General features: G+C 32.8%; 11 protein-coding genes across 11 annotated transcripts; 3 read left to right on the top strand and 8 right to left on the bottom strand.

The window, feature by feature from the left end:
* Positions 1 to 809: 809 nt before the first annotated feature.
* BX664DRAFT_330585 (uncharacterized protein) lies at positions 810 to 1,114 on the bottom strand. Its single transcript, XM_051544995.1, has one exon. The coding sequence runs from the start codon at positions 1,051 to 1,053 to the stop codon at positions 838 to 840; it is 216 nt and encodes a 71-aa protein (XP_051402239.1). The 5' UTR covers positions 1,054 to 1,114; the 3' UTR covers positions 810 to 837.
* Positions 1,115 to 3,118: 2,004 nt separating this feature from the next.
* On the bottom strand, positions 3,119 to 3,698 carry BX664DRAFT_385153 (uncharacterized protein). The gene is made up of 2 exons (XM_051549227.1): positions 3,492 to 3,698; positions 3,119 to 3,399 (listed from the first exon to the last, which is right to left on the bottom strand). The coding sequence occupies exon 2, from the start codon at positions 3,366 to 3,368 to the stop codon at positions 3,177 to 3,179; it is 192 nt and encodes a 63-aa protein (XP_051402238.1). The 5' UTR covers positions 3,369 to 3,399; positions 3,492 to 3,698; the 3' UTR covers positions 3,119 to 3,176.
* A 503-nt stretch (positions 3,699 to 4,201) lies between these two features.
* Positions 4,202 to 4,564, bottom strand: BX664DRAFT_330565 (uncharacterized protein; the record flags this gene model as incomplete). Its single annotated transcript, XM_051544994.1, has 1 exon — positions 4,202 to 4,564. A coding segment is annotated over one exon (200 nt), but the record flags the coding sequence as incomplete, so codon positions are not given.
* A 2,776-nt stretch (positions 4,565 to 7,340) lies between these two features.
* BX664DRAFT_330561 (uncharacterized protein) lies at positions 7,341 to 7,645 on the bottom strand. Its single transcript, XM_051544993.1, has one exon. The coding sequence runs from the start codon at positions 7,582 to 7,584 to the stop codon at positions 7,369 to 7,371; it is 216 nt and encodes a 71-aa protein (XP_051402236.1). The 5' UTR covers positions 7,585 to 7,645; the 3' UTR covers positions 7,341 to 7,368.
* Positions 7,646 to 11,641: 3,996 nt separating this feature from the next.
* BX664DRAFT_348972 (uncharacterized protein) lies at positions 11,642 to 12,963 on the bottom strand (the record flags this gene model as incomplete). Its single annotated transcript, XM_051547588.1, has 7 exons — positions 11,642 to 11,852; positions 11,940 to 12,065; positions 12,128 to 12,192; positions 12,289 to 12,387; positions 12,498 to 12,506; positions 12,575 to 12,694; positions 12,730 to 12,963. The coding sequence occupies 7 exons, from the start codon at positions 12,961 to 12,963 to the stop codon at positions 11,642 to 11,644; spliced, it is 864 nt and encodes a 287-aa protein (XP_051402235.1).
* A 1,228-nt stretch (positions 12,964 to 14,191) lies between these two features.
* Positions 14,192 to 15,142, top strand: BX664DRAFT_358177 (pinin/SDK/memA/ protein conserved region-domain-containing protein). The gene is made up of 3 exons (XM_051548013.1): positions 14,192 to 14,310; positions 14,419 to 14,712; positions 14,789 to 15,142. The coding sequence occupies exons 1-3, from the start codon at positions 14,227 to 14,229 to the stop codon at positions 15,020 to 15,022; spliced, it is 612 nt and encodes a 203-aa protein (XP_051402234.1). The 5' UTR covers positions 14,192 to 14,226; the 3' UTR covers positions 15,023 to 15,142.
* Positions 15,143 to 15,974: 832 nt separating this feature from the next.
* On the bottom strand, positions 15,975 to 19,912 carry BX664DRAFT_295693 (uncharacterized protein). The gene is made up of 6 exons (XM_051542163.1): positions 19,803 to 19,912; positions 18,398 to 19,739; positions 17,852 to 18,335; positions 17,333 to 17,782; positions 16,918 to 17,267; positions 15,975 to 16,838 (listed from the first exon to the last, which is right to left on the bottom strand). Exons 1-6 carry the CDS (start codon positions 19,832 to 19,834, stop codon positions 16,095 to 16,097), a joined length of 3,402 nt encoding a protein of 1,133 aa, XP_051402233.1. The 5' UTR covers positions 19,835 to 19,912; the 3' UTR covers positions 15,975 to 16,094.
* A 771-nt stretch (positions 19,913 to 20,683) lies between these two features.
* BX664DRAFT_330556 (3-hydroxyacyl-CoA dehydrogenase) lies at positions 20,684 to 22,062 on the bottom strand. Its single transcript, XM_051544992.1, has 4 exons — positions 21,968 to 22,062; positions 21,650 to 21,879; positions 21,324 to 21,589; positions 20,684 to 21,264 (listed from the first exon to the last, which is right to left on the bottom strand). The coding sequence occupies exons 2-4, from the start codon at positions 21,750 to 21,752 to the stop codon at positions 20,821 to 20,823; spliced, it is 813 nt and encodes a 270-aa protein (XP_051402232.1). The 5' UTR covers positions 21,753 to 21,879; positions 21,968 to 22,062; the 3' UTR covers positions 20,684 to 20,820.
* A 392-nt stretch (positions 22,063 to 22,454) lies between these two features.
* Positions 22,455 to 22,872, top strand: BX664DRAFT_330551 (uncharacterized protein; the record flags this gene model as incomplete). Its single annotated transcript, XM_051544991.1, has 1 exon — positions 22,455 to 22,872. A coding segment is annotated over exon 1 (263 nt), but the record flags the coding sequence as incomplete, so codon positions are not given.
* Positions 22,873 to 23,087: 215 nt separating this feature from the next.
* On the top strand, positions 23,088 to 25,010 carry BX664DRAFT_330549 (uncharacterized protein). The gene is made up of 2 exons (XM_051544990.1): positions 23,088 to 23,671; positions 23,756 to 25,010. The coding sequence occupies exons 1-2, from the start codon at positions 23,177 to 23,179 to the stop codon at positions 24,794 to 24,796; spliced, it is 1,536 nt and encodes a 511-aa protein (XP_051402230.1). The 5' UTR covers positions 23,088 to 23,176; the 3' UTR covers positions 24,797 to 25,010.
* BX664DRAFT_385145 (uncharacterized protein) lies at positions 24,913 to 26,142 on the bottom strand. The gene is made up of 2 exons (XM_051549226.1): positions 25,961 to 26,142; positions 24,913 to 25,705 (listed from the first exon to the last, which is right to left on the bottom strand). Exons 1-2 carry the CDS (start codon positions 26,126 to 26,128, stop codon positions 25,016 to 25,018), a joined length of 858 nt encoding a protein of 285 aa, XP_051402229.1. The 5' UTR covers positions 26,129 to 26,142; the 3' UTR covers positions 24,913 to 25,015.
* Positions 26,143 to 27,209: the final 1,067 nt, after the last annotated feature.

Raw genomic sequence — 27,209 nt, 5'->3', positions numbered from 1 at the left:
TTTTTTAAAAAAAATCATATATTCTACAGATATTGAATACGTTGGTAACACGGTAGCAGCGAAGAAATAAGGAAATAACTGAATTTGTTTCTTCGTCGTTATCTCTTCCTCTTTGATCTAAAGGTATCACCGAAGGATGTTCACTTGAAAGTCAAATCATTTTCCACTGAACTATGGGCAATCATCAATCTACCTTAATTACCGTAGTGATAAAAATCAGATATATATTTTTTTGATTACTCCAGAAAAATAGTATCGGAGGTATACGATATTTATTTTTTTGAAGGTGGGTCATCATCGTCATCCCTTTCCTTCTAGGCAAAACGTGATTTTTTTTCTTTTAGTTGATACTGACGAGTAAAGGGAAAATCAAGCTGGATATATGATTGATGATGACAAGGATGATAATGGTCTTATAAGTGTGCAGCAAGGTGATGAGCCTGTTGAAAATGGGTATGCTTTGACACCAGCGCTTTTAGCATCACTGGTACTCTTTTTCTTTGATAATAGGAAATAACTTGCATCCAGTGATACAAGCAAATAGTGGTCGCCGTAGACAGTCTTTTTTTTTCAAAATCCCTGTCCCTTGATTTTTCTGAAGAGATCAAGTATCTTTCTTCTACGAGATCCAACATCATGACGGCAACGTGGTAGCCCGTCACCACATAAAACACATCAATAGAAAGCTTATCTGTGTCACTTTCATAATATAATTATTTTTTTTTTGTTTATTATATATGACTGATGGCAAAGACTATTTAAAGGTTAAAAAAAAAAAAGGTAAAAACCAAAAAAAAAGAACACATGTAAGCCAATGTGTATCCGGAAAAAGAATAATTAACAGCCGCAGTCCCTACATCTTCGTGCGCGACAGCAATAAAAGTAATTGTCCCTAAAGCATCTTGTAACCCAACCTTGACCCGATGCACAGCTTCCCCATCTTCCAACATTTTCACAGAGTTTGCCATTGCTTATCGCATTACAGTAGCTTACAGTTACCAAGATTACATAGATTGACAAACACAAGTTAACAGAATTCTTAAAAAACTTCATAATTTTTTATAATATCAAGCGAATAAAGTAGAAGAAGAGAGATGAGAATATTGTTTTGATTGCAATGGGAAGAAAAACAAACAATATATAGGGAAGTTGATCTCCCAAAAAGGCAGTTCGTTCTAGCGGGAAGAAGGAATTTTCTTTATTCTGTGAAGTTAGCTCTGCAGGTGTCTAGATTATTACGCATCTGCCAATTCGCTAAGCTAAAGAATATTACATCTGATACTCTCTCCAAAATTGCATAAGATGTTCAAATAAGATAATATATAGTAGAAAAAAATAGGTCTCCCAAAGCAGGAGAAAAAGAAAATTTTTTATGTTTAACAGTTGTGAAACGTTGATCACCTTCTTACATACTTTTAGAATGATATTCTAGGTGCGTGTGAGAGAGATCGACATTGATAAAAGTTAAACTGTCACATCCTTTCAACATGAGGAACAAAAAAAAAAAAAAAAAGAGTAGATATCCAAACCCTTTGTTTGTAGTAATTTAAAAGTATGATACACCTCCCATACGCCAAAAGGTACGTACTTGATATCCACTCCAAATTATTATTACAGATTTTGCATGATTATCATTGATATGTACAAATAAAATAAGATATAATACAAGAAAATAGTTGATCTCCCAGAAAGAGAGGAAAAAGAAAAGAATTTCATTCCGTTGTGATAATTGCAAAAATTCTGATTTCCCTCTCGGACATCTCTAGTTTTAGGATGAGACCCTATGGGTGTGCGAGAGATATGTATATCGACAAAAAATTAAACTATCGTATCGTTTCAATGTGGGGAACCAGAAAAAAAAAGATCTCCAAACCCCTTGCCTGCAGCACTCGAAATTATAACAAATCTCCCAATTTGCTATACCATATGACATGATAATAATTCCATGCTAAGTGAAAAAAAAAGAACAGTCGCTCTCCATCCCAAACAAGTCCTATTTGTTTACGCTTGATACTCGCTCCAAATTATTATGCAGATTTTGCATGACATCATATGAAATGTTTAAATAAAACATGTATGTATAAAAAAAGTTGTTCTCTAGAAAGAGGTATGGATCTACAGGACGATCTACAAAGCAATGGAAAAAGAAAACTTCATTCTGCAAAGATAGCCCTACAGGTAAAAGTTTAAATTATGACTCATCCCAATTTGCTCGCATTAAAAGACAATATACTTGAAAGAGAGAGGGCTCGACATTGATAAAAGGTAAACTGTCGCAACTCCAAGTCAGTGAGCCAAAGATGTGGATCTCTAACCCCTTTGTTTCCAGTAGTTTAAAAGTATGACATATCTCCCAATTTGCTACGCCAAAAGTCATGCCCTTGATACTCCTTGCAAACCATCACGCGGATTTTGCATGATACGTTATTATAAGAAAAGATCTGATCTCCCAATCAGCCAGGTGGACCTAGTGGAAAATATTCAAAGCAATAGAAGTGCTATGTACAAAAAAAAAAAAAAAAAAAAAAAAAAAAAAAAAAAGGTAGACGAGAGGTAGTCAGCAAGACTCTTTTCTATTTTAAAAATATGAAGAAAATGAGCCAGAGTATCCACATTAAGAATTTTATATTATATTACATTTTCTATTGATACAATGACTCATCGCCAATGTAATGATTGATCATAATTGACGTTTGATGTATATTTTCCCTTGCAATAACAAGACCATGAGTATGGTTCTTTTCCAAAGATCCGTTTCCTTCCTCTTTGTCTTTGATATGCGATAATTTTATTTTATTTCTTTCTTTCCTCTCTATTCACTTTAATTGTTTTCTATGTCAATTAGAAATCTTTAGTAGGTTTACCATTTTTATTCAATAAAGCATCGGAAAACTTTACTATGACGTCTAGGGGACTCCTATACAATTTCTAGGCTAGATATGCATTCTAGGACCTCTAGGACCCCCCCTAAATAGCTAGGATAGAAATAATAAAAATATTTTGACTTCAATAAATCTATGACAAAAATATACTAAATCTAGATAGGACACTATTACGGTTGAAATATAGGTATGGTCGACCTCCAGAACAAGGAATTTCATTTGATCAGTACAAATGTACTATTGAAATCATAATTTTATTTCATCACTACAAATATTCTATACTACATAAGTATACTACATAACTATAATAATAAGTAACCACACTATAATCGATAATATCCATGAACTACGACCAGAATTACAACCGGAATCACAACTAATGCCATCACCAGGACAACGATCATGACTTGCACTTTTGAGTAGGACTATTTTATTTGATACAGACACTTCAATTGGATAACAAAGCCATTCCAACGTAGAAGGCATTCGATCTTGGTTTTGTTGAGTGGTTTGCAATCTACAGATGAAATTAACAAAGTGCATAGTAATCTATCAATGCTCTCTTTTCTTTTTCTTTCTTTTTTTTTTCTTTTTCTATATAAATGTTACCTTGGCTATATCATTGGATGTTTGTATCACCATTATTATATAGACGAGAATCTAGCAAGCTACAAATAAAATCAATAAAATGACTAGTAATCCATCAATGTTTATTTCTTTTTCTTTTTCTTTTTTCTATGTACAAGTTACCTTGGCTGCACCATCGAACGTTTTGTACCACCAGTAAACCCAATGTCATCATAACAGTTGGCTCGGAGAGAAATAAAGGCTCGTCAAATGCAGATATCAGACAATTTCAGATCATCAAGAAAGATAGTTGTATCGTCTTACGTATAGCGCTCCACTATCAGTCATTGATATGATCCTCAATGATCTTTCCAAACCAAATACCGCAAATGTCAGGACTTAACAAGGACTCCAGGAAGAAACAACACGATCAACAGACAATAACTGAATTTCCTACGTGTTGCATTTTGCCCTCCACCTACTTGAGCACAAAATTCAGTCACTAGATTCATAAACGATTCTAGAGACTGATCATCCTCGACCAAGTCCATTGCCCGTAAACAAACAAAGATCAATACACCATGATCTTCGTCTGACCAAAAGCTAAGTATAAAGTAATGATGACCATCTGACATTTGACTGTATAGACCCCTATTCTGGTACCTAACAGATAAAAAAAAATAAACACAGTGAGTAGTAATCCATCGATCTTATTCACTTTTTTTTTCTTCTTTTACATATACACATTACCTTGGATCATGCGCCAGTGTCAATGTATCAATAACAATATAATAAAAAGAAGGATCTAAAAAAAAAAGAAAGAAGCAAGTGATTGTATGTAATATCGATTGATCCTTTTTCTTCTTTTTGTACAACTTACTAGTTCGGCTCTACAGACGACAATCTTAATATCTACAGATACAAAAAACAACGAAGAGAAAGAGCCCAACCAAATAGCAAAGAGAGATTGAAGAGAACGTCACCACAATGAGCGACAGATGGGAGAGAGAGAGTCCAAACAAGTAGAAAAGAAATTTTGAAAATATCATAAGGAAGACTAACCAAGCAGTAAAAAGGACCTTCAAAAGTACATGTGCATAATTGAATTGCATTGGCTGTGCAATGGAATCCGAAGAAAGAGAGAGTCCAACCAAGAAGAAGTCTTGAAATTGTAGACACCAGAAGAGTCATGAATTAACTATAAAACAAAGTAGGTAATTGTATTTTATACTGTTTTTTATTTTATAATTATTATTTTTTTTTTTTTAAATTGACAATAATAAAATAAGAATCCATTACTTGTCATTGTATTTTATATGTTACCTATCATGAGCCAATGGATACACGAACAAAATGCGGAGGAGTAAAGAGAAAAAAAAAAAGTGTGGAGAAAAGGAAAGAGAAGGTAGAAAAAGAAAATTGTTAGGAAACGAAATAAATAAAAATGAAACGAAAAGTCCGACTAGGTAAAGGCGATGTACCAAAGTAATATATAATAGAGAGAAAGAATATGTTGTAATGTACTAATGAGAGTAAAGTATTTACAAAGAAGTAAGGTTAGTTTTTGATATTAAAGAAAAAGTGTTAAAAATATATGAAAAAGAGAACGACTTCATAATATATTTCTTTTTTCCATATCATTTAATTTATTTAAGGAACACAGGCACACAAACAGTTGTTTGAAAGGAAATGATAGATAACATTAGAGAAAAGTGATGATTGTAAATAGTGACAATGAATATAATTTTATTAAACAAAAAGAATGTAAATGTGTATAATTGTATACTAAGTATGATAGTAAAAAGAATCACCAACGCTTTAATCCAGAATAGGATAAAAAGACCAAGAAGATATCTCTAATTGATTGTAAGTCGAATCCAATTGAATCCTATAATACATCCTGTTCATCCATTTTGTTGATCCAGACAGATAGCCACTTCTCGTAGTATCCTATTGACATGAAACTATAATGACCAATCTTCGTGTATCTAGATTCCTTTCTTTCTTTCAGACGTATATTCAGTAATAGTCATTGTCCAGGATACCCAAGTAAGAAGGATGAGAAGAAGAAAGAACGATAATCCTAGATGGACAGATGTTATAGTAAAAACATCAAGGTCGAAAGAAGGCGTATATAAAAAAAAAGAAGAAAAGTAAAGTTAGATATAAGAAGAGGAAAGGAACTTGTTTTTGAAACTTACGACTAATAAGAGTGAGTGTCTGTAAAAGCACATAGAGAAAAGGATATAGCAAAGAAGTTGGAATGCTTCGTGTATAAAAAGAAGAAAAGTTTAGAGAACAACTGTATCTTTATCTTTTTTTTGTTTTTTTTTTGTTTAACTTACTTCAATCGTCATATTTATATCTAGGATATAGATTCAAATAATAAAAAAAGAGAGAGATTAATATCATATAACGTTGGTGACATAATGAAATGGATTTACCTTATTAAACATGAGTAATACAGCATATAATAGGTTAAAGGTACTTGTGTTCACTTGCTTTAACTAAAAGGTATAAACACACACAGCAAAAAAGAAGGATTCAGTCAGTTCATGAATACAATGAATATATGTATAGACAATCTTTTATTATTTTTATTTCCATACCTTACTTTGATTTGTCTTAAAAGGTAAACGTATAACAGAAAGGAAAAAAAAAAGAACAATAATGTGATAAAAATAAAAATAAGAAGAAGAAGAGTAAAAATAAACAAACGTCCTTTTTTATTTGGCAATGCATAATTTTCGCTCAGCGAGCCTGTGGGCAAAATATGCTCCTTCCAAATTAGGACTGGAATATCCAATTTCTATTCAACTCTACATAGAAACCCTAAATTCTACCTAGAAAACCAATTTTTATTCAACTCTATATAGAAGTCCTAAATTCTACCTATTTGACCTAATAATTATGTTTATTACAAAAAAAAAGGTAAATCTACCTATTATATGCTTTCTAGCCTAGATAGAAGAAAAGCGATTTCCGATGAAGTTCTGACTTTTTTATTATTTTAACCACTTTGTTACATGACAATGATTCCTTTTTCTTATAATGTGTCACTCATGATTTACTTTTGATTTTTAAATATATTCTTTCTTTTTTTTAAATCATATATTCTACAGGTATTAAATACGTTAGTAACACAGTAGCAGTGAAGAAATAAGGAAGTAACTGAATTTGTTTCCTCGTCATTATCTCTTCCTCTTTGATCTAACGGCGTCACCGAAGGATGTCTACTTGAAAGTCAAGTCATTTTCTACTGGACTACGGGCAATCATCGATCTACCTTAATTATCGTAGTAATAAAAATCAGATATATATTTTTAGGATTACTCCAGAAAAATAGTATCGGAGGTATATGATGTTTATTTTTTTGAAGGTGGGTCATCAACCCTTCCATTCTAGCCAGAACGTGATTTTTTTTCTTTTAGTTGATACTGACGAGTGAAAATCAAGCTGGATACATGATTGATGACAACAAGGATGATAATGGCCTGATAAGTGTGCAGCAACGTGATGAATCTGTTGAAAATGGGTGAGCTTTGATATCAGTCCTTTTAGCATCATTGGTACTCTTTTTCTTTGATAATAGGGAAATAACTCGCATCCAGTGATACAAGCAAATAATTGTCGCCGTAGACAATCCTTTTTTGCAAAATCTCTGTCCCTTGATTTTTCTAAAAAGCTCAAGTATCTTTCTTCTACGAGATCCAACATCATGACGGCAACGTGGTAGCGCGTCAGCACGTAAAACACATCAATAGAAAGCTGATCTGCGGTACTTTCATAATATAATTTTTTTTTGTTTATTATATATGATTGATGGCAAAGACTATTTAAAGGTTAAAAAAAAAAGGTAAAAACCAAAAAAAAAAAAAAAGAACACATGTAAGCCGATGTGTATCCGGAAAAAGAATAATTAACAGCCGCAGTCCCTACATCTTCGTGCGCGACAGCAATAAAAGTAATTGTCCCTAAAGCATCTTGTAACCGAACCTTGACCCCATGCACAGCTTCCCCATCTTCCAACATTTTCACAGAGTTTGCCATTGCTTATCGCATTACAGTAGCTTAGAGTTACCAAGATTACACAGATTGATAAATAGATGTTAAGAGAATTATTAAAAAACTTCATAATTTCTTATAGTGCCAAGCGAAAAAAGTAGTAGAGGAGAGAGAAGAATATTGTTTTGATTGCAATGGAAAAAAAAAATAAAGCAACATATATATATAAGAAAGTTGATCTCCCAAATAGGCAGGTGGATCTAATGAAAAAATCTAAAAAACTGGGGAAAAGAAAAGAGTGTTGCTCTCCCAAACACCAAGTACGCCTAGCAGGGAGATCTAAAGAGCAAAGACAGAAAGGAATAACCTCTTTATTCCGTAAAAGGGCTTGTCTCCTTCCTCGTTCCAAACTATTATGCAGACTTTCCATGTCAGCATCTGAGATGTTTAAATCTGAGAAGTATAAATAAACAATATACAGACAAAAAAATCCCAAAAAGAAAGGTTGATCTTGTAAGAAGTTCTACAAATGACGTAAAAAAAAAAAAGGAAAATTGATTCGCGATCGGATTTAGCCACAATGTAATCATCGCCAACATTCGCGAATATTCTCATTATGAAGTCACTAGCAAGCGGAAAAGAAAAATTTATTCTGTTAAATCTGAAGATCGTCTATTTGCAAAAGTTTAAATCATGAGACTCTGCAGCTGCATCCCTTCAATTGGTGAACCAAAGACGTGGATCTCTAACCCCTTTGTTTGCAGTAGTTTAAAAGTATGGCACATCTTCCAATTTGCTACGCCAAAAGTCATGCAAAAAATTTATTCTATTAAATCTGAAGATCGTCTATTTGCAAAAGTTTAAATCATGAGACCCTGCAGCTGCATCCCTTCAATTGTTGAACCAAAGACGTGGATCTCTAACCCCTTCGTTTGCAGTAGTTTAGAAGTATGGCACATCTTCCAATTTGCTACGCCAAATGACTTGATACCCTTTCCAAACCATCACGCGGAGTTTGCATGATGCACTATTACAAAAAAGATTGATCTCCGAATCAACCAGGTGGATCTAGAGGAAAACCTACAAGACAATGAACAAAAAGAGCAAACTTTTTTATTCCGCTGTGTAGAAGCGTTATGTAAAAAAAAAAAAAAAAAAAAAAAAAAAAAAGGTAGCGAGAGGGCGTCAGTAAGACTCTTTTTTATTTTAAAACTATGAAGAAAATGAGGCAAAGTGTCCACACAAAGAACTTGTATCTCTTATATTATATTTTCTATTGATACAATGAATCATCGCGAGTGCAATGATTGATCATGGTTGACGTTTGATGTATATTCTCCCGTGCAATAACAAGACCATGAGTATAGTTCTTTTCCAAAGATCCGCTTCCTTCCTCTTTACCTTTGATATGCGATACTTTTATTTTATTTTCTTTCTTTTCACTCTATTGACTTTAATTTTTTTTTATGTCCATTAGGAAACTTCAGTAGGTTTACCATTTTTATTCAATAAATTTTTTATTTTTTTATTATTTTAACCGCTTTGTTACATGACAATGATTCCTTTTTCTTATAATGTGTCACTCATGATTTACTTTTGATTTTTAAATATATTCTCTCTTTTTTTAAATCATATATTCTGCAGTTATTAAATACGTTAGTAACACAGTAGCAGTGAAGAAATAAGGAAGTAACTGAATTTGTTTCCTCGTCATTATCTCTTTCTCTTTGATCTAAAGATATCACCGAAGGATGTTCACTTGAAAGTCAATTCATTTTCCACTGGACTACGGGCAACCATTAATCTACCTTGATTATCGTAGTAATAAAAATCAGATATATATTTTTAGGATTACTCCAGAAAAGTAGTATCGGAGGTATATGATGTTTATTTTTCTGAAGATGGGTCATCATCGTCATCCCTTTCCTTCTAGGCAGAACGTGATCTTTTTTTTTCTGTTGATACTGACAAGTAAAGGGAAAATCGAGCTGGATACATGATTAATGACGACAAGGATGATAATAACCTTATAAGTGTGCAGCAAGGTGATGAGTCTGTTGAAAATGGGTATGCTTTGATATCAGCGCTTTTAGCATCATGGGTACTCTTTTTCTTTGATAATAGGAAATAACTCGCTTCTAGTCATCCAAGTACTAGTCATCAACGCCAACTCGAACCTGTGAATCCGAAAGAGGACAAACGTTAGTTTAGTTTTAGCGATGACAGCTGATGGCACTCTTTGGTTTTTTTTTTTTTTTTTTTTGTGTCTTTTACCAATTTTGTTACTCTATTTTATTTTATTTCTTTACCTCATCTTTCTTTTTTTTTTTATCTTTATTTTTAATAAAATCTGATGGCTCACAACAACTTGTCACATGCCAAATTTTATACTTATACTTATAATCATATGCACAATCATCGACAAACAACATCATCGATCGATCTATATTTACCGTCATTCGTATTTCTGCTACGACAAACATCGTACGTGACAATATATGATAAGTCTCATCGTATTTTTATTTCCCGTGGTCATGGTATCAGCTAAATCAACAGCGTTGAGATCAGCTACAACAGGATTAAGATCGTGACATATCAAGGTACAGATTTGAGAGGCGATTTTTGATACGTACCCTATGAAGTCATATCTATCACCATCACCTTTTTTTTTTTCTATTTACTACCTTCAAAGTGATGGGATGGTGGTACTAAACTTCAACTACTAACATGTAATGCTGATTTATTTAGATTTACACAGCGGTAATTCCCATTTAGGAAATTAATATTTGTCAGCAACTATATATTAAAAGAATATATAATTGAAAGGAAAAGAGTGTTAAAATTTTGAATTTCACTATCATAAGTACAATGATAACTTACGGTATATCTACATTGGATAAACCAATTGTTATACATGAAGGTGATGAAAATATTTCCCTTTTTCGTATAACATTCCTTATTTTGACGTTTTTATTAGCACTGGCTAATATAATGTTAGTAAGGAGTTATTTTATGAAATCCAAAAAACCTATACAATTTAGATTTTTTATAAAACAAAATTCTAAAAACTCATTTATTATTCTGTTTACTTATATTTTACACACTGTTATTCATACTTTTCATTATATGGACAACATTTATCGCCCCGTCGCTTATTTTGAACCGAAATATCTATATCAACGATACATTTTGTCTACCATGGAATTGACATTCTATTTTAACTTCCCTCTTACGATTTGCGGTGTCCTATTTATGAAAACTTTATTCAAGAAAGGTTACGTTGATTATACATATTTGATAACATATATATGCTCATCTTTGATGACATTAATGCATTATCGTATAGAAAGCCCTTCTTTATATACACTTAGTGTTAATTTTAGTATTGCTGGTGAAGGTGCATCTATATTTTTACTTATATGCGCAACATTCTTAATACGACAAAAACCTGAAAAAAAAATATCATAAATTGTTTATTGTATTATTCTTTGCTTTTATAGCATGCACCTTAATATTAAGAAATCTTGGTATTTGGTGGATGTTAACTTATTTAATGATTTTTATAATAGTTATCATTAAATTAACAGAAGGTATTATGTATGAAAATTATGAGAGACTACCTACCACCAAAACTTAATTCCATATCACCACATATATATATATAATAATAAATATATATATATTTTTCCAAAATGGATGTCACATTACTGCTTTTTCAGTTATCACTCCAGAGACGTCAGTAGAATATATTAAAACATGACAACGTGCTTATTGATTAATGAATAAAATGCAAAGCATAAATGTACAACAGATAGCAATATAAATTTTATTTTGAAAAAGAGTAGATATAAGATCAATATACAAACGACCAAAAAAAAAAAAAAAAAAGAAGAGAAGGCCAAAGTATTGATGCATGGCATCTCCGCGTCTGTAGTCGAAATGCTGGATGTTCCCCTTGATAAGTATTTTGCCGTGACAAAGATTTCATGTGGTGGCCATGATCGATTTCCGTGAATGTCTTGCTATTCCTACCCACGCAAAAAAAAAAAAAAAAAAAAAAAGCTTTAGAAAATGTTCATGATTGCCTATCAGTACTTCGACAGAGCAAAGTTCTTTTTTTTTCTTACTTCTTGAGTCTCATGTGTAGCAGTCTTTCCTAATGAGAGCCAAAGATAATCGGAGAGGGATCAAAAACACCTTGTCTTGATCCTTTTTCTCGTCCACATACATGTTTTTGATATTAGTGGCGTGTCCATGGAGGATCGTACAGGGTATTGATTAGCAATAGTCACTTCGTTGAGGGATGACGATCCTAGATTGTAGGTACCTGATGAGGAAGATGGTACAGGTGTTGATGACGATATCGATGAAGGAAGGGGATGCTTGAGCTTCTCGATTCTATTCTATCATATATTCCTTTTTGACGTTCTCCATGTTCCCATCCACAGATGATTCAATCTAGCAAGAAAAAAGGGAGCGATATACAGAGTCGGCAAACCTTGAAATTTCACCATTTGATATCCATGCTGTATTATTTTTCCAATATCCAAAGGTCTTTCATGGAGGACGTCTCCACTATTGGCAACCATCTGAGATTGCTGAGAAATCGAGCTAAAAAAAAAAAAAAAAAAGCTTTTGTGTGAGTGATTCTTTGACTTGTTTCATTCTCTTACCTTGAAAATCGCTGGTGCAGAAGATCAACCCGTGTTGCTTTGGATTCATTGGATATGGTAGTATCCTATAAAGCGTTGGTAAGAGATACAAGTAAAAGCGACGTATAGATTAGGCATGATGGTTTCAGGAATTTCATTTTTCTTATGATGATAAAACTTACGTTTATATCTTCTTTCTTTGCTAGAGTATTGGATAGGATCTGTGAGAAATAATTCATTCGTTCATTGCCGTGATTGACCGTTTTGACCAAGACTGAATGCTTTCGGATGATGGAGATGTTTCAAGCTTGTTGTTGTACTTGTCTCTCTTCTTCTTTTCAGCTGCAATGACATTTTTGAGGTGTTGGACTTTGGATCGCTTTGACTGAACCTTGTTCACCTAAGTATACAGAAAGAGATAAAAAAAAAAGTAAGCTTCAACAAATGATCATACTTTTATCATCTTACCTTCTGAGCTTCTTCGTTATTGGACACTTTATGTTCATGATCAGAATATCTTGCTTCGCGCTTTGGAGCCAGGTGTAAACGTAAAAGAATTCGTAAATTCGTAAAGTGTGGCCCAAGAGTCTATCAAATACTCGACCGTTCCAAATATTTTCCACCATCGTGACAAGATTCTGGGTGGCAGTTGACTTGAGGCTGGATGGTAATTGATCACCAGCGAGAGAACCAATTATCGTCTTGTTCACAGTGTATTTTTGCCAGTCAGGGTGCTTTTCGTACGTAGTGCCATGGGCTTTTCCAAAATAATGGGATTGCATAAATTGAATGTGGCCAAGTCCAAAAAGATTTCCTAGCATACCCACCATTGTTTCTGCTGAATGGATTTCTTGCATGCTGCATGGTTGAATATTTGTTTCACAGCATTTTCTAAATGTCATCCAAATAAATAATAATAAAAAAAGGGTTAGTCTTCCTTGTCCAAGAACACATGTTTTCATACCAAAAATATTCATGTCTGAGGATCGAAAGGGCTCTACTTTTACCAACTTTGAACTAAAACGAATGTTTTCTCTGTGAACGAGGTTGGGAGTTACTGGAGAGCTAAATGCTGATCTGTCCAAGACTAGAATTGTGGACTGAGTTCGGGATATATTTCTCGATATAGCTAGCAAGATCACTAGGTGGCAGTGGTAGGTACTGATTGTTGTCTTTTTCTCCTGGTCGATAAATGGTTATGGCTGCTTTAAAAAGTTCACAATCGCCAGTTTAAACAAACGGAGTACTGGTTGTCTTATCAGCGTATTTCGTAATCATATGCATAAAACAAAAAGACTGCATTTAAAAATATAATAACTTTATTGAATAAAAATGTATATAATAAACGGATATAGTAAAAAAAAAAAAAAAAAGTTGAAAGAAAGGAAAAGAAAAGAAAAAAAATAATAGATACTATTTATCATTGTTCAGTCACTGGATGGTATCTTGTTTATTTTCTATATTTTTAGAACAGAATATGATTGGTACACTTGTGATTTCTATTGACATCATTACTATTGATTGATTTAGGATGATGATCACTGATAAATATGTCCAATATAGTTCTCGATTCTATCTTAAGGAACCAAAAAAGAGAGACATCAAAGTAAATAGATTAACAATACAAGCAAGTAACCTTCTTGCGTATTTTTACACCATCATCGTCATCATCATCATCATCATCATCATCATCATCATCATCATCATCATCACCATGATTGTTTTTTTCAAATCAATTACTTTATTAATATGTACTGTCTTCTCATACACAATCAAGTTGGATTCCTGTTACTCATCTCTTATTTTAATTCTACACATGTTCTCTTTTCTTGACTTTCATGTCACTCATCTGGTTTATTGTGATAATTCTTGATAGGGTAGATCATCACTTTTATATTCATACTTTAATAAAGTCATATTTATATTCTCATTATTGTTATCATTACGGTTGACATGTAATAGCCTAAAGGCAATGTATGATGGAGTGAAATCTCTTTGGATCCACCAATTTTCATTCGCCGCTCCACGCTCTTTTTTTTTTTTTTTTTTTTTTTACTTTTTTTTTAACTTTTTAACTTTTCCACTTTTTCTCTTTGCCTTTACTTTTTCCTTTTAGAATCATGTCAGACAGCAACGGTCTGAAACGAACGATAGATCAAGTCGTTGAAGATGAACATTCTGATCAAGTCAATGATCAACAAGTGGTAAAAAAAAAAAAAAAAAAAAAAAGGAAAGAAAAGCAAATGATAGATATCCCACATTATTATATTAACTCTTTAACTTTGACCAAAAAAATAAAAAACACGTTCTAGGTAGAAGATAAACCAAAAGAGCAAACACGTTTAGAAAACAATAATGATATATCAAAGCAACAACAAAAACGACGAGGGCAACGATTGTTTGGGGTTGTGTTAGGCACCTTGAATAAATTCAATAGTGAGAATACACAAAGACAAGAACAGGCGCGAAACCGTCAAGCGATTGAAGCTAAACTGCAGAAACGACTCGATGAAGAAAAATCAGCCATCCAAGCCAGTTTGTTAAAAGACCAAGAAGAACGATCTCGTATCAAACAACAACAACAACAAGATCTGGATCAAAAACGGGTAGGTGAGTCATATAAAGGTAGACGCATCTATTGACATTAGTTTTCTCTCTTTTTTTTTTTTTTATCTCATATAGATCCAAATGGTACATTTACATCAACAAAGACTAGCTTGTTATCTTACTACCACTTCTACAAGTCCTCCATTGAAATACCTTCCTAAAGTCTTGTTACCGCATCAAAAACAATGTATCGATGATCAAATTTCTCAAGCTGCAAAGGCAACAACAGAATCAGTAGCACAGACACTCAATCATCCATCATCACCATTATCAAGGCATAATTCCAAGTCACCTGAACCTGCTGATTAGAATAGTCCATAGTTGTCAATCTTATTGTATATCTCTCTTTCTTTTTCCCATTTTGCTTTTTTTTTTATTTTGTTTTTATTTTAGTTTTTGAACAAATAAAGACTGTGTTATTTTTGTCTCATTTCCAATATATATATATACATCAACTGACTTTATTAAAATATAATTCAAAAAAAAAGTATTCAAAGGATATTTAGTTTATTCATAATTTTCCCTTTGGAACATAATCATCATCTTCTTTTTCCGTTTCTTGTTCTGTAGTGTCATCCTCTGCAGAGTCTGAACTGAATAAAAAATATTCATCATCATCATCATCCGAAGGGTGGCCAAAGCTGGGGCTGTCGTCATCTGGGTACACATAGGTATCATCGATGAAGCCGTCGCTGTAATCATAGTCGTCATCTGGATCCCAATCGGGTTCCTCTGTATCATCCACACCACCATCATCGTACAGGGTAATCGAACGACGTTGTTGTAAAGTCGCCACACTACCTTCAGTACTTGAACTTGCATCACTGCTTTCATACATTATGTTGAAAAAAAAACACAAAGAAAAGGAAAAAAGGAAAAAGAAACCATCCTGTCACTTTTTATGCATCATCAAAGAGTGGTCAGTCGTCGCCAAAAAAGGCAAAGCGTCATTGGTCCTTTGTTTCTTGAATCTTCGATATGATTGAAGATCCTTGTTCTTTTTTCTGTCTAAAAAGAATGAAATAATATCACTGTTTCAAATTGCATAGACTATGTCATCTGACGGTTGATCAATGATGTTTAATGGATCTTACATCATCGAGAACATATGTTACTGTAAAATAAAAGTAGACAATAAAAGGAGAATTTTTTTCACTTTATTTAAAAAAAAATGAGGGAATAAAACTATGTGTCAAAAACTAAAACTAACTAAAAAAAAAAAAAAAAAAAAAAAAAAAAAAAAAAAAGAAAGAAAGAAAGATATATAGAAAAAAGAAAAACGAAACAAAAATGTATAAACACAAAAAAGAAAAGAAGAAAAAAAAGAAAAAGAGAGAATCACACATAGGCACACAATACAACGGATCATCAACAAAAAAGATCAAGCCTTTACCACGACATTCAATTCATCCAAAAAAGCTTGACGAACAGGATGAATAGGATGATCCAAGGCATCATCCATCAAGATAGATCTAGCACGAGCACATAAGACTTGTTGTTCTGCTTGAGAAAGATGAGTACTATAGATGACTTTTTGGAAGAATTGCACACCACGATTATTATTGTTGTTGTTGTTTGGGGTATCATAAGAAGTAAGGAATAAAGCATGTAAAGTGGTATCAGTGACCAAGCCACTAAGAATAGTATCTTGAGCTTCTTTATCATAAGATTGATTGATGAGTTTCAAAACCACTTGAGAACCTAACTTGTGCATAGCCACCGAAGCTAAAGAGGGAATCAATTGTAATGCCAACATGCGAAGTACTGGTGATCCTTCTTCTTCTTTTTTATTTTCCATCAAATGAATACTATAAGTATCAATCAACCAGGCCAATAACAGAGCTCCATTAGCATTGGTGGAAAGAAACACGGCATGTTGTAATAAACTGGAAGCTATCATGGCTTGTTGTCGTGCTGTAATATGTTGACTTTCCAAAATCCCACGCATGGCTCGTGCACCAAACCGACCTTGGCCAATCAATTGACAGTTTTCCACCATCGCTTCAAATACAAATTGATTTTCTTGTTCTCCCAATCGTAAACAACATTGAACCACATAATTACCAAATTGATCCAACATCAAACATGGGACATATGATTTAACATATTTTCGTACCAATTCGCACTAAAGATAAAAAAAAAAAAAAATTGACAAATAAGTCATCTCTGTCGTCCTTTTTTTTTATTATTATTATTTATATTACCTGAGCGGGTGTCTTGATGGTATCTAAAATCTTTTGTGCTGCCCAAGTTCCATTCTTATGAATCCCAATAGCTGCCAAATGAGGAGCTATTTTTTCCAACATGGATAATTTCATGTCTTCCGAACATTTATCATAGAATCGTTGCATGACAGTGTTGCCAATATAATCACTACATAATTCTGCAATTTCATCCATACATTCCATAGCATATCCATCACAAACACTTGCACTGGTGGCGTTATCCAATTTCTTACGAATATCTCGTAATCGATTGGCATCCAATTGACGTTGAGGTCCAAATTCAGGTACATGAGGAATGGTATCTGCATAATTGGAACATGTTTGTAATCCTAAAAAAAAAAAAAAATGAATCCTTCTTCTCTTTTATATATATATATATATATATATTATATACCTTGGATCATCACTTTGTCATTGGATGTACAACCAAACATTTCCATATATTGCCATAAATCACGTAAAGTATCTTGATTTGTTGATTCTTCTTTCATACGACGATTGGATGTTGTATATTTGTTGTTGTTGTTGCATGTGGTAGAGGAAGTAGACGAAGTCAAATGTTTTGGAGAAGAGATGGTTGAATTGTTGTTGTTGGTGGTGGTTGAAGATGACGTGGTTGGTGGTGGTACTTTAGCAAATCCAATACGTACGTTGGTAAAAGTAGAAGAATGGATATGATGTTGTAAAAATGCTTCTTGAGCAGCACTTGCACTAGCAATGGTATCAAAATTGACAAAAGCACATGTCTTGTGTGATAAAATACGAATGGATTCAATTGTACCATAATTACCAAACACTTTTTCTAACATGGATGGTGTTGCACCAGAAGGAATATTTCCCAACCCTAAAAGAAAAGAATTTTTTTTTTAAAAAAAAAGATTAAAATGATGATAATTTTTTTTTTTTTACATACAAAGAGCTCTTGTAGCTTGATGTGTCAGATGATCTTGTTGAGAAGTCATTGTTGATGTAGTTGTGGTAGTATTATCAGTATGATTGGTAACAGAAGGTACAGATGTCGTAGCAGGAGGAGGAGGTGGTGAAGGCGGTGATGAAGGATCAGAAGTACGACCATAACCAATACGAACAATACAATGTCCCACTCTACCAGCCAAAGGACCTAATATATCTTCTTTGGCACGTATTGCATGTTCCACGTGATAGTAATTAACAAACGCACATTCTTTTTCCATCAAGAGTCGAACACTTTCAATAGGACCATAAGGAGAAAATGCCATGGTCAATGTTTCTGCTGTAATGGAGGCATCAATGTTTCCAATCCATAATGATCGTGAAGCTGTTGCTGCTACTGGCATGGTGGTGGTGGCAGTGGTAGTAGAAGATGGAAGACTGGATCGTAAACTAGTGGGTGTAGATTGACTGAGATGCATATAAGGCTATATAATAAGATTAGTAAGTATCATTCAAATCATATCTTTTCTTTTTTTTTTGTATTTACCTCTATAAATGTAGTTTCACTTTGATCTTGTTTATAAATAGAATCTTGTTGTTGTTGTTGTTGTTGTTGTTGAGCCAAAGGGTCATAAACCATATTAGCTAATAATTCAGAATCACCCAAAGACATATTTTCTTCTTCACCGATAACAGGAGTTAAAGGTCGATGCATTTGCCAAAGAGAGGAAGTGGAAGAAGCGGATGAAGAAGAAGAGGAGGATGTACCATTTGTATTATGGATTGAATGAGGTGGTAAAGGAGGTCGAGATATACCATGAAAAGAAGGAGGAGAAGAAGCTTGACCGAAACTAGTAGATCGAGTTCTTTGTTGTGGTTGTTGTTGTTGTTGTGATGAAGAGGTTGAGGAAAATGGATCCAATAAATGTTGATAATGATTTAAATGACTAAGATGTTGAAGTGAATTGAAGGAAGGTTTACTGACAGTATTGGATCGACCACGTATAGGGAAATGAGAGTTACCAGTAGTTGATGGAAGAGGAGGAGGATCATAACGAACAGTGGCATTAACAGAATAAGATCGATTTCGTGTGGTTGTGTTTGATGCAGAAGCCAATAAAGAAGCACGACATTGATTGATTAATTCTTCTTCATCTAAAACAGTTGTACTTGATGAATTAGCATCATCTTCTAAACCTAGAGATCGCATGGTCCGTGCAATAGAAAAATCATCATCCCCTTGTAATAATTGTTCAGTAGCAGGTGAAGGGGGTGAAGGAGTATTGTTGCCATGACTCATACTTCCAGGAGTATTAGTAGTAGCATTTGTTGTTGTTGTTGTTGTTGTTGTACCAGACCAAAAGAGAGAAGGAGAAGTATCAAAAGATAAAGAAGGTAAAGGTAAGTTTAATGAACCTGAACGATGTCTTCCGCCACCAACAGGAGTCATAATAGGTGGTGGTGGTGTTGAAGTAGGAGTAGTAGAAAGTAATGGTGATGATGAAGTAAATGGTTGTTCAGTAGTTGTTGTCATAATACTATTATTAAGAATAGCATGATTATGAGTAGCAGTTCGTAATAAAGGAGGTTGTGAAGAAGAAGATGATAATATAGAGTCAAAAGACATCATGGAAGGCATAGTTCCAGCTCTTGCTCTTCGTTGAGGTAAAGAATGAAGACGACCATTAGAAGTTGATGAAGAAGAAGATGCTGTTGTTGTTATGGTATTTGTTGTTGTTGTTGTTGTTGTTGTTGTATATCCATTCATATTAGTTGGTGTTGTCTTTGTGTTTCGAAGAAAGTTAAGTGAAGTAGGTTCAAGTACTTGGTCCAAATAACTTTTACCCTCATGTATATTGTTATTTTCCTCCATCACCACATCCAGATCCCTATTAAAAAAAAAAACATAAAGGTTAGATATTAAAAACAAAAACTTTATATTTCTTTTTTACCTTGAATAAACGTGGCGAGTGGGGTCTTCCATATAGAAATTTCAAAGTCGTCAAACCAAAAGGATAAAAAGAGAGAGAAAAACAAATAAAAAAGAAATACGTAGTACTTGTTTTTTTTTTTTTTTTAGTTGTAAAGAATAATAATAATAATAATAATAATAATCAATAATAAAGGGAGGGCAAAAGGGAAAATAGGTGAGAAAAAAAAAAAGGGGTGGAAGGAAATAAAAAAAGGAGAAAAAAAGGCTGGATTTTTTTTTTTTTGTTGTGTTGTTGTTTTTTTTTTTTTTTTTTTTTTTTGTTTAGCGCAACGCCAATTAGTCAACTTAAAGTTCTGGGTCCTTCTTACCAGTAAGGCTAAGTTTTATAGTGTCAAATATAATATATTGTATCATTTATATTCTCCTTTTTTCATCCCCCTTTTTTTTCAATTTTGCACATGTTTTCTTATATATATATATGACAAAAGACAAAGATGACTACTATATTAGGAAGTGTCTAAGAAAAATGATGGATTATAATTTCAATCTTTTTTTCTGTTGAGTCACAAGAAGAAAACATGATTATTTGGCAATATTAAGACCTTTCCAAAATGGGTATCACTCTATGAATTCTACCTTTTTTTTTTTTTTTTACTCTTTTTCTTTTATTCTATTGACAAAGGATATTTACTATAATAAAAGAAAAAAGGTGAATGATATGACTATATATCATGATATAAAGTTAATTGATACAAATTGAACATTGTTTGGGAACGCGTTCTCTTTTTGTATCTTTCTAGATTAGTATTTTTTTTTTCTTTCAGATATGTTAAGCAATAAAATAAATTACCATATTTGTGTTTCAATGTTATTATTTGAAACTGCCAAGTTACCCACTTATTTTATTGGTGTCATCACGTGTCATATCATCAACATCATCTTTATTAACCCATCTGTCATTTTAAGGATCATCCTCATATATAATAATAATAATAAATAAATAACTAATATTTTCTTTTTATTATATAATAATAAATCTAATAAGTATAAATACCACGACCTGACTTTTTGCCTAACCAACCAGCATCCACATATTTTTGAAGTAAAACAGAAGGTCTATATTTTGAATCACCAGTATTTTCATGAAGTACTTTCATAATTGATAAACAGGTATCCAATCCAATGAAATCAGCCAAAGTCAAAGGTCCCATAGGCATATTGGTTCCTAATTTCATGGTAGTATCAATATCTTCAGCACTTGCAAATTCACTTTCTAATAACATCACAGCTTCATTGATATAAGGCATCAATAAACGATTAGCCACAAATCCTGGAATATCCTTCACTACTGTAGTTGTCTTTCCCATAGCAGTTGCTAAAGCCTTGGTTTGTTCTACTACCAAAGGATCAGTAGCTAATCCAGGAATGATTTCAACCAATTTCATCACAGGTACAGGATTCATAAAGTGCATACCAATCACCTATTAATAATAATAATAATATAAATAAATATTATTTTTTATTTTTATTTTATTATTACCTTATCTGCTTTCTTAGTGGCAGCACCAATCTTGGTAATACTGATACTACTAGTATTTGAAGCAAGAATACAATCTGACTTGCAAATTTTGTCCAAATCATTGAAAATAGCACTCTTGATATTCAAATTTTCAGATGCTGCTTCAATCACAATATCCATATTATCCAAAGATTGAAGATTATTTGTAGTACTGACCAATTCACGTACAACATTGGCATGTTCAGATGTCATCTTGTTTTTAGCCACATCCTTTTCCAATAATTTGTCTATTGAATATAAAAAAAATATATAAATAAATGATATATATATATAATTTATATACTTACTCATAAAAGCAAGACCACGATCAGTTTGTTCTTTACTAATATCCATTAATACTACAGGTAATTGAGTCACATTAGCAGCAACGTATGCAATACCAAGACCCATTTGACCTGAACCAATTACACCAACACGTTTAATATGGTCAATATTCGCAGGCTATATAATAAAAATAAGTATAAGGTTTATATCATATATTTAATAAACTTACTGAAGACAAACTACGAACTTGAGTCTAATACACGTTTAAAAAGAATATAATGAATAAATAATAATAATAATAAAATAATAATAATAATAAAATAATAATAATAATATAATACCTTGGTAAGAGAGCGAGCAAGAAGACTATATGATTGACGAGAAAACATTTAAAGTGGAATAAAGAGAAAAAGAAAGAGAAAGAGAAAGAGAGCCGTGAGAAAAAAAAAAGTTACAAGATTTCGGGGACTTTGATGATGCCCCTAAAAAAGGGCATGTCGTCACTTTAGGTAGAAAAAGGAATCGAATGTCAGTCATTGTCGCGATTTTATCATTCTATTTCAAATGAAAATCAAAAATTGATAAAATAAAGTAATATATATATATATATATATATATATATATATATCAGTTAGTACATCCTCATCATTAAAAAAAGGATGACTCACAGCACGTAACTAAGACCGTTTTAACCGCGATCATAAGGGTAAAGAGGAAAAAAGAAAGACTACTACTGCTGAGAGGATGAAAGAAGTAATGGTTGAACTAAGGCCATTTTGTATCATGGTAGCTTACGCACATCAATACGAACCATAATGATAACAAGAGAAAAAAAAAAAACGAAACAAACAGACGGGCAAGATCGATAACAGAAAAGAAAAACGTAGCTTCTGGTGTAAACAGCGATAAAAACTGTTTACCTCCTGTCCTTATCGAAATCCAATACACAGCAAGCATGGCCTTCTATCGGCGATTGATCGATTATGGTCTGTCGATAATGAAACGACATTCATCATTGCCAATAATACTTGCCATTGTCATCCACAACACAACGGCAGACCTGGCCATGCTTGCCATTCCCTCTAAGGAACATTCTTTCTTGGTAGAACTTCCCTGCCATGGTTGGGCCCAATCCTGCTTGGTATTAAATGGATCATCAATCCTCGCCATAAGGAAAAATCCAGTAGTAATAGTACTATTCATTTTTTTTTTGCATGAATAAATAATCTCATTCAATTTTATTTTATTTTATTTTATTTTATTATTGATTCCATTTTATCATATTTTAACAGAATTTCAAAGTTTTACTACTTTTGTTCAATATTGTAAGATCATTACAGTTAACACAAAAATGGGCATTCTTATTGTTTGTGTAAAAATTAAAAACTCCGTTTTTTTTGTGCCCTCTTTTCTTTTTTTTTTTTTTTCTGCAAAACTCCCTCGCTTCCTTCTTTTTTTATTTTTCTCTTTTATATATACAACATATATATATATAAAACTTTCCGTTATATAAACACACACACACATATATATATATATATTATACCAACATGCATGACAAGTCAAGTATCCCTTTTTTACTAAATAATGAAACTCGTACTACAAACTTACTAAAGGATAATTTACCAATAAAACGCCAACGACAAACAACAAAGGAACAAGACGAAAAGCCACTTGTAAACAACGACAAATCATTACTATTATCACCTCGATCATTATCACCTTCGTCAAAAATAGAAGAAGAACCTAATGATACTTTTGAAAAACTGGAAACATCTTTACCCGAACAAGGTCGATCAAAACGAAAACGAAAACAGATCAATTATAGATTCCCATTATACGATTCAACTGATATTCTCAAACCTGGAAGAAGACAGATCTCTTCAGAATCACCTCGTTGGCATACTCAATCTTATATCATGTTATTGGCTTTACGCGAACAACCTGGTTGCTGTTTAGCTAGAACTCCTTTGATTAATGCTGCTGTGGCTATGGATGAAAAGATTAGTCGGGAAAGGAATCTACCAAGAGTCTTCCGTGGAAAGGTAAACTGAAAAAATAAAATAAAATAAACTAAAATAAAATACAAATAACATATTAATAAATTATTATTATTATTATTATTATAGACTCCTAAGAACTCGGCATCAGCAGTCTTAACCACTAATACAGAAAGATATTTTGTTGGTTTCAAACCTGAAGGAAGTCGAAGTACTCATTTCCGATTGGCTTATACTCCTGGCAACTTTGACAGTGCATATGCAGAATACAAAAAATGGATGGAAAAACTAGTTGGACATGATTGGCTTTATTGTTTTGGCATACCATTACCAAAGGATGACATTATCAATAATACTGAAGAAAATGGAGAAGACACAACATTGATCACACAACCTTTGATGACCACTGATACGATTTCTTTATCACCAATGACAATGAAGGATACAATCGATGAAAAGGAAAACAGCAATAACCAAGATACCAGCAAAGTGGAAACGACGATAAAGGAAGAAGGGCATACTTCTTCGTCAGATCCGCCGCAATCATTAGCATTTACAACCGCTTCATCACCATCATCATCATCATCACAACAAGAATCATCCAAGGTACAGAAACCGGAGGAGACACAAACAGAAAAGGTGGAACAACCAATTTATCAATTACATGAACTGGATCTTAGCAACGTTCCTACATCCTTACGAGATATTGTACGAGTAGATATATCCACTATTCCAAATGCTGGTCAAGGTTTATTTGCAACACGAAAATTACCTTATAACAGTCCATTGGGATTTTACTTTGGTGTACCGATGACAGAATTTGAATTTGATTCACTCAAGGAACATGTAGGTCGTGCATCAGAATACTCAATCATGTACCGCAAGACTGTGTTAGATGCAACGGATGAGACTGGAGAACCTTACTTATCAAAGACAGAAGAAGAAGAGAAGATCATGGCGGTACCTGACCAACGGCTATGTCCATTTCATTACATGAACGAGGCGAATGATCAAGAATTGGCCAACATTATCTTTGTTGAAGGTACGGTGGTGAATCAAATCATTTGTTGGACGAGGCGTGATATCGAACCTGGTGAAGAATTGTTAGTATGGTATGGTGCGGATGTCAATCGATATTGGTCAGAATACAAGAAACAACATGAAACATGATTTGGAAAAAGATCAATATTATTTAGCAAGTATTATGTTTATTATAGTAGCAGTTTTTATTCATTAGTTTTATTTATCTTTTAAATGAAAAAAAAAATAGTCTTGTGTTATATATTCTTTATTCAAAATGTTTTTTTTTTGGAAAAATAAAAATAAAAATAAAAAAATGACATGATATGAAACAAAATTATATATATATATATCTAGGTTTAATTATTATTAGATAGTAGTAGTAGTAGTATTGGATGTTGTGGTATGAGATTTCTTTTGTTCCATGGAATGACAAGTTGGACGGAAAATACTAGTATCTGGAATATTGATCTGTTTCCAACCATGAGATCGTTGTGGTGTAGAGGAAGTACGGAGACGAAAAGATGTAGATAGTTTCTTGAAAAAAGTGTCTTCATTGTCGGATGTAATGGATACGGCATCCTCTTTTTTATCCTTATGATGATTATATGATAAAGACGGCACTGTGGATAATGAAGGTAGAGGACGTGGAGGAGGTAATGGAACAGAATGGGAAAAAGTGGATGAAGAGGTGGATAATGAAGGACTACTTTTCTGCCTTCGAAGAGCAAAAGGAATCAATGATGATGAAATGGAATGGTTTAAGCATGGTGGAATGGACGGATGATTGCTTGATGAAGGATTGTAGGTAGTCCTTGAGATAAGAGAGACAGTAGAGGTATGGAATGAATGATGAGTAATGCGATGTGGATCAGTAGCAAATGGAATAAAGGCACTGACACGTAATAGTTCCAATATAGAAGAGCAAGCAGGATGGAGAAGAGCAGGATGATATTGCTGATGTTCCAAATATGATAGTAGTTGAGATTTCATATCAGCAGGGATATTGATCTCTTGTACAGCATTGTTTTGAATGAATGTTTCGATGATCCAATGAAACTTTGTGATTAAATAATGAAAACAAGTTTTTTCTTTTCTATTAAGTTGATGAATTTGATCCAATCGAAAAGTAAAATAAGTACCATTGGATAATTGGACTGCTGCTTCGTTGTTGTTGTTGTTGTTGTTGTTGTTGTTGTTGTTGTTGTTGTTGTTGTTGTTGTTGTTGTTGTTGTTGTTGTTGTTGTTGTTGTTGTTGTTGTTGCCTTTCATGGGACCAAAATAAAATCGAGTCATCGTTTTATAATCCTTCACCGCTCGATAAAAAGCAAGATTTTCAAAGGAATAGGTTTGATCCAAATAATCGGTAAAATCTCGTAAACTAAAAGGAGGAGCGACTTGATCATTTAATACCATTTCTAAAGTCATTCCTCCTTCACCTATTGTTGTATTTATGCCATTATGATTTATATAACTTGACATGATTCAAAAAAAACAAAAACAAAAAGAGAAGGATACAAAATAATAATAAAATAAAAATAATAATAATAAAAAAGCTTATTTCACAAATAAAAATAAAAATAATATCCCTTGATTAGGTCAAAGTAGTACAGATTATAAATAATATCAGTGCTTTTCATATTGGAATGAACTATTTTTATATTGACAAAAAACTTACCCGTGTTACCCTGAATTACAATTTTATATTATATGATCTTACAACTCTATTAACATATGATTTCTATTCATTAACATGACGATCCAGGTATTTGTCAATTTTCGGAGTGAAATCCGGCTCGTTCTAACTATCCTCTTTTTAACTATCTAATCAATGATTTTTTTAATGTTTTTATTAAACCCACTCCGCATTTTTATTGTTGTTCTACCAATCTTATTATTATTATTATTATTGATTACAATCATACAAATTGATTTTCAATCATTTCCAGAATACAATTAAAAAAAAAAAAAAGAATTGCGATTCCAGAAAAAAAAAAAAGATTTTTCAGAGCTTAATTTAAACTGAGGAATCATGACAAGAATCAACCTTTAAGACAAAGAGAAAAAAAGGCAAATGGATTAAAATAAAGTGCATATACACGATTTAAACAGCACTTGATTGACAATAGAATTTTTATTTGAACAGTACTTCTTTCCATCCAACTTTTTAACTTTGTCTTCGTAGAAAGACCACCATATCTCAGCCAATCCTTTCAGAACTCGGGAAACATTTGCAGCACGGAACATATTTTACTTTTGATGTGCCATTTTATCTGACAGACTGAGGGACATGATGACTGCAAGGAAAAAAAAAAAAGATTGTAACGGAATCTTTATTTGACATAACGTATAATAATAATAATAATAAAAGAACCTAAAACTAAATCACATTTTCTTTTCTGACCTTAGTTACCTTAAGGACGTCGAAAAAGTGGTTAGAACCTTTGAGAATAAATATTCGATTTCTTGGTTCGTTCCAACTATTTAACACAACTGTGGATGCCATCCGTAAGTGTGACATAAACGATGATTTTGACCAACAAATTGAAAAAGATCATTCTTC

Source organism: Halteromyces radiatus, assembly GCF_025201355.1.
Source record: "Halteromyces radiatus strain CBS 162.75 chromosome Unknown BX664scaffold_3, whole genome shotgun sequence".
NCBI lineage: Eukaryota > Fungi > Mucoromycota > Mucoromycetes > Mucorales > Cunninghamellaceae > Halteromyces > Halteromyces radiatus.
This window is presented reverse-complemented; position numbering and strand designations above follow the sequence as displayed.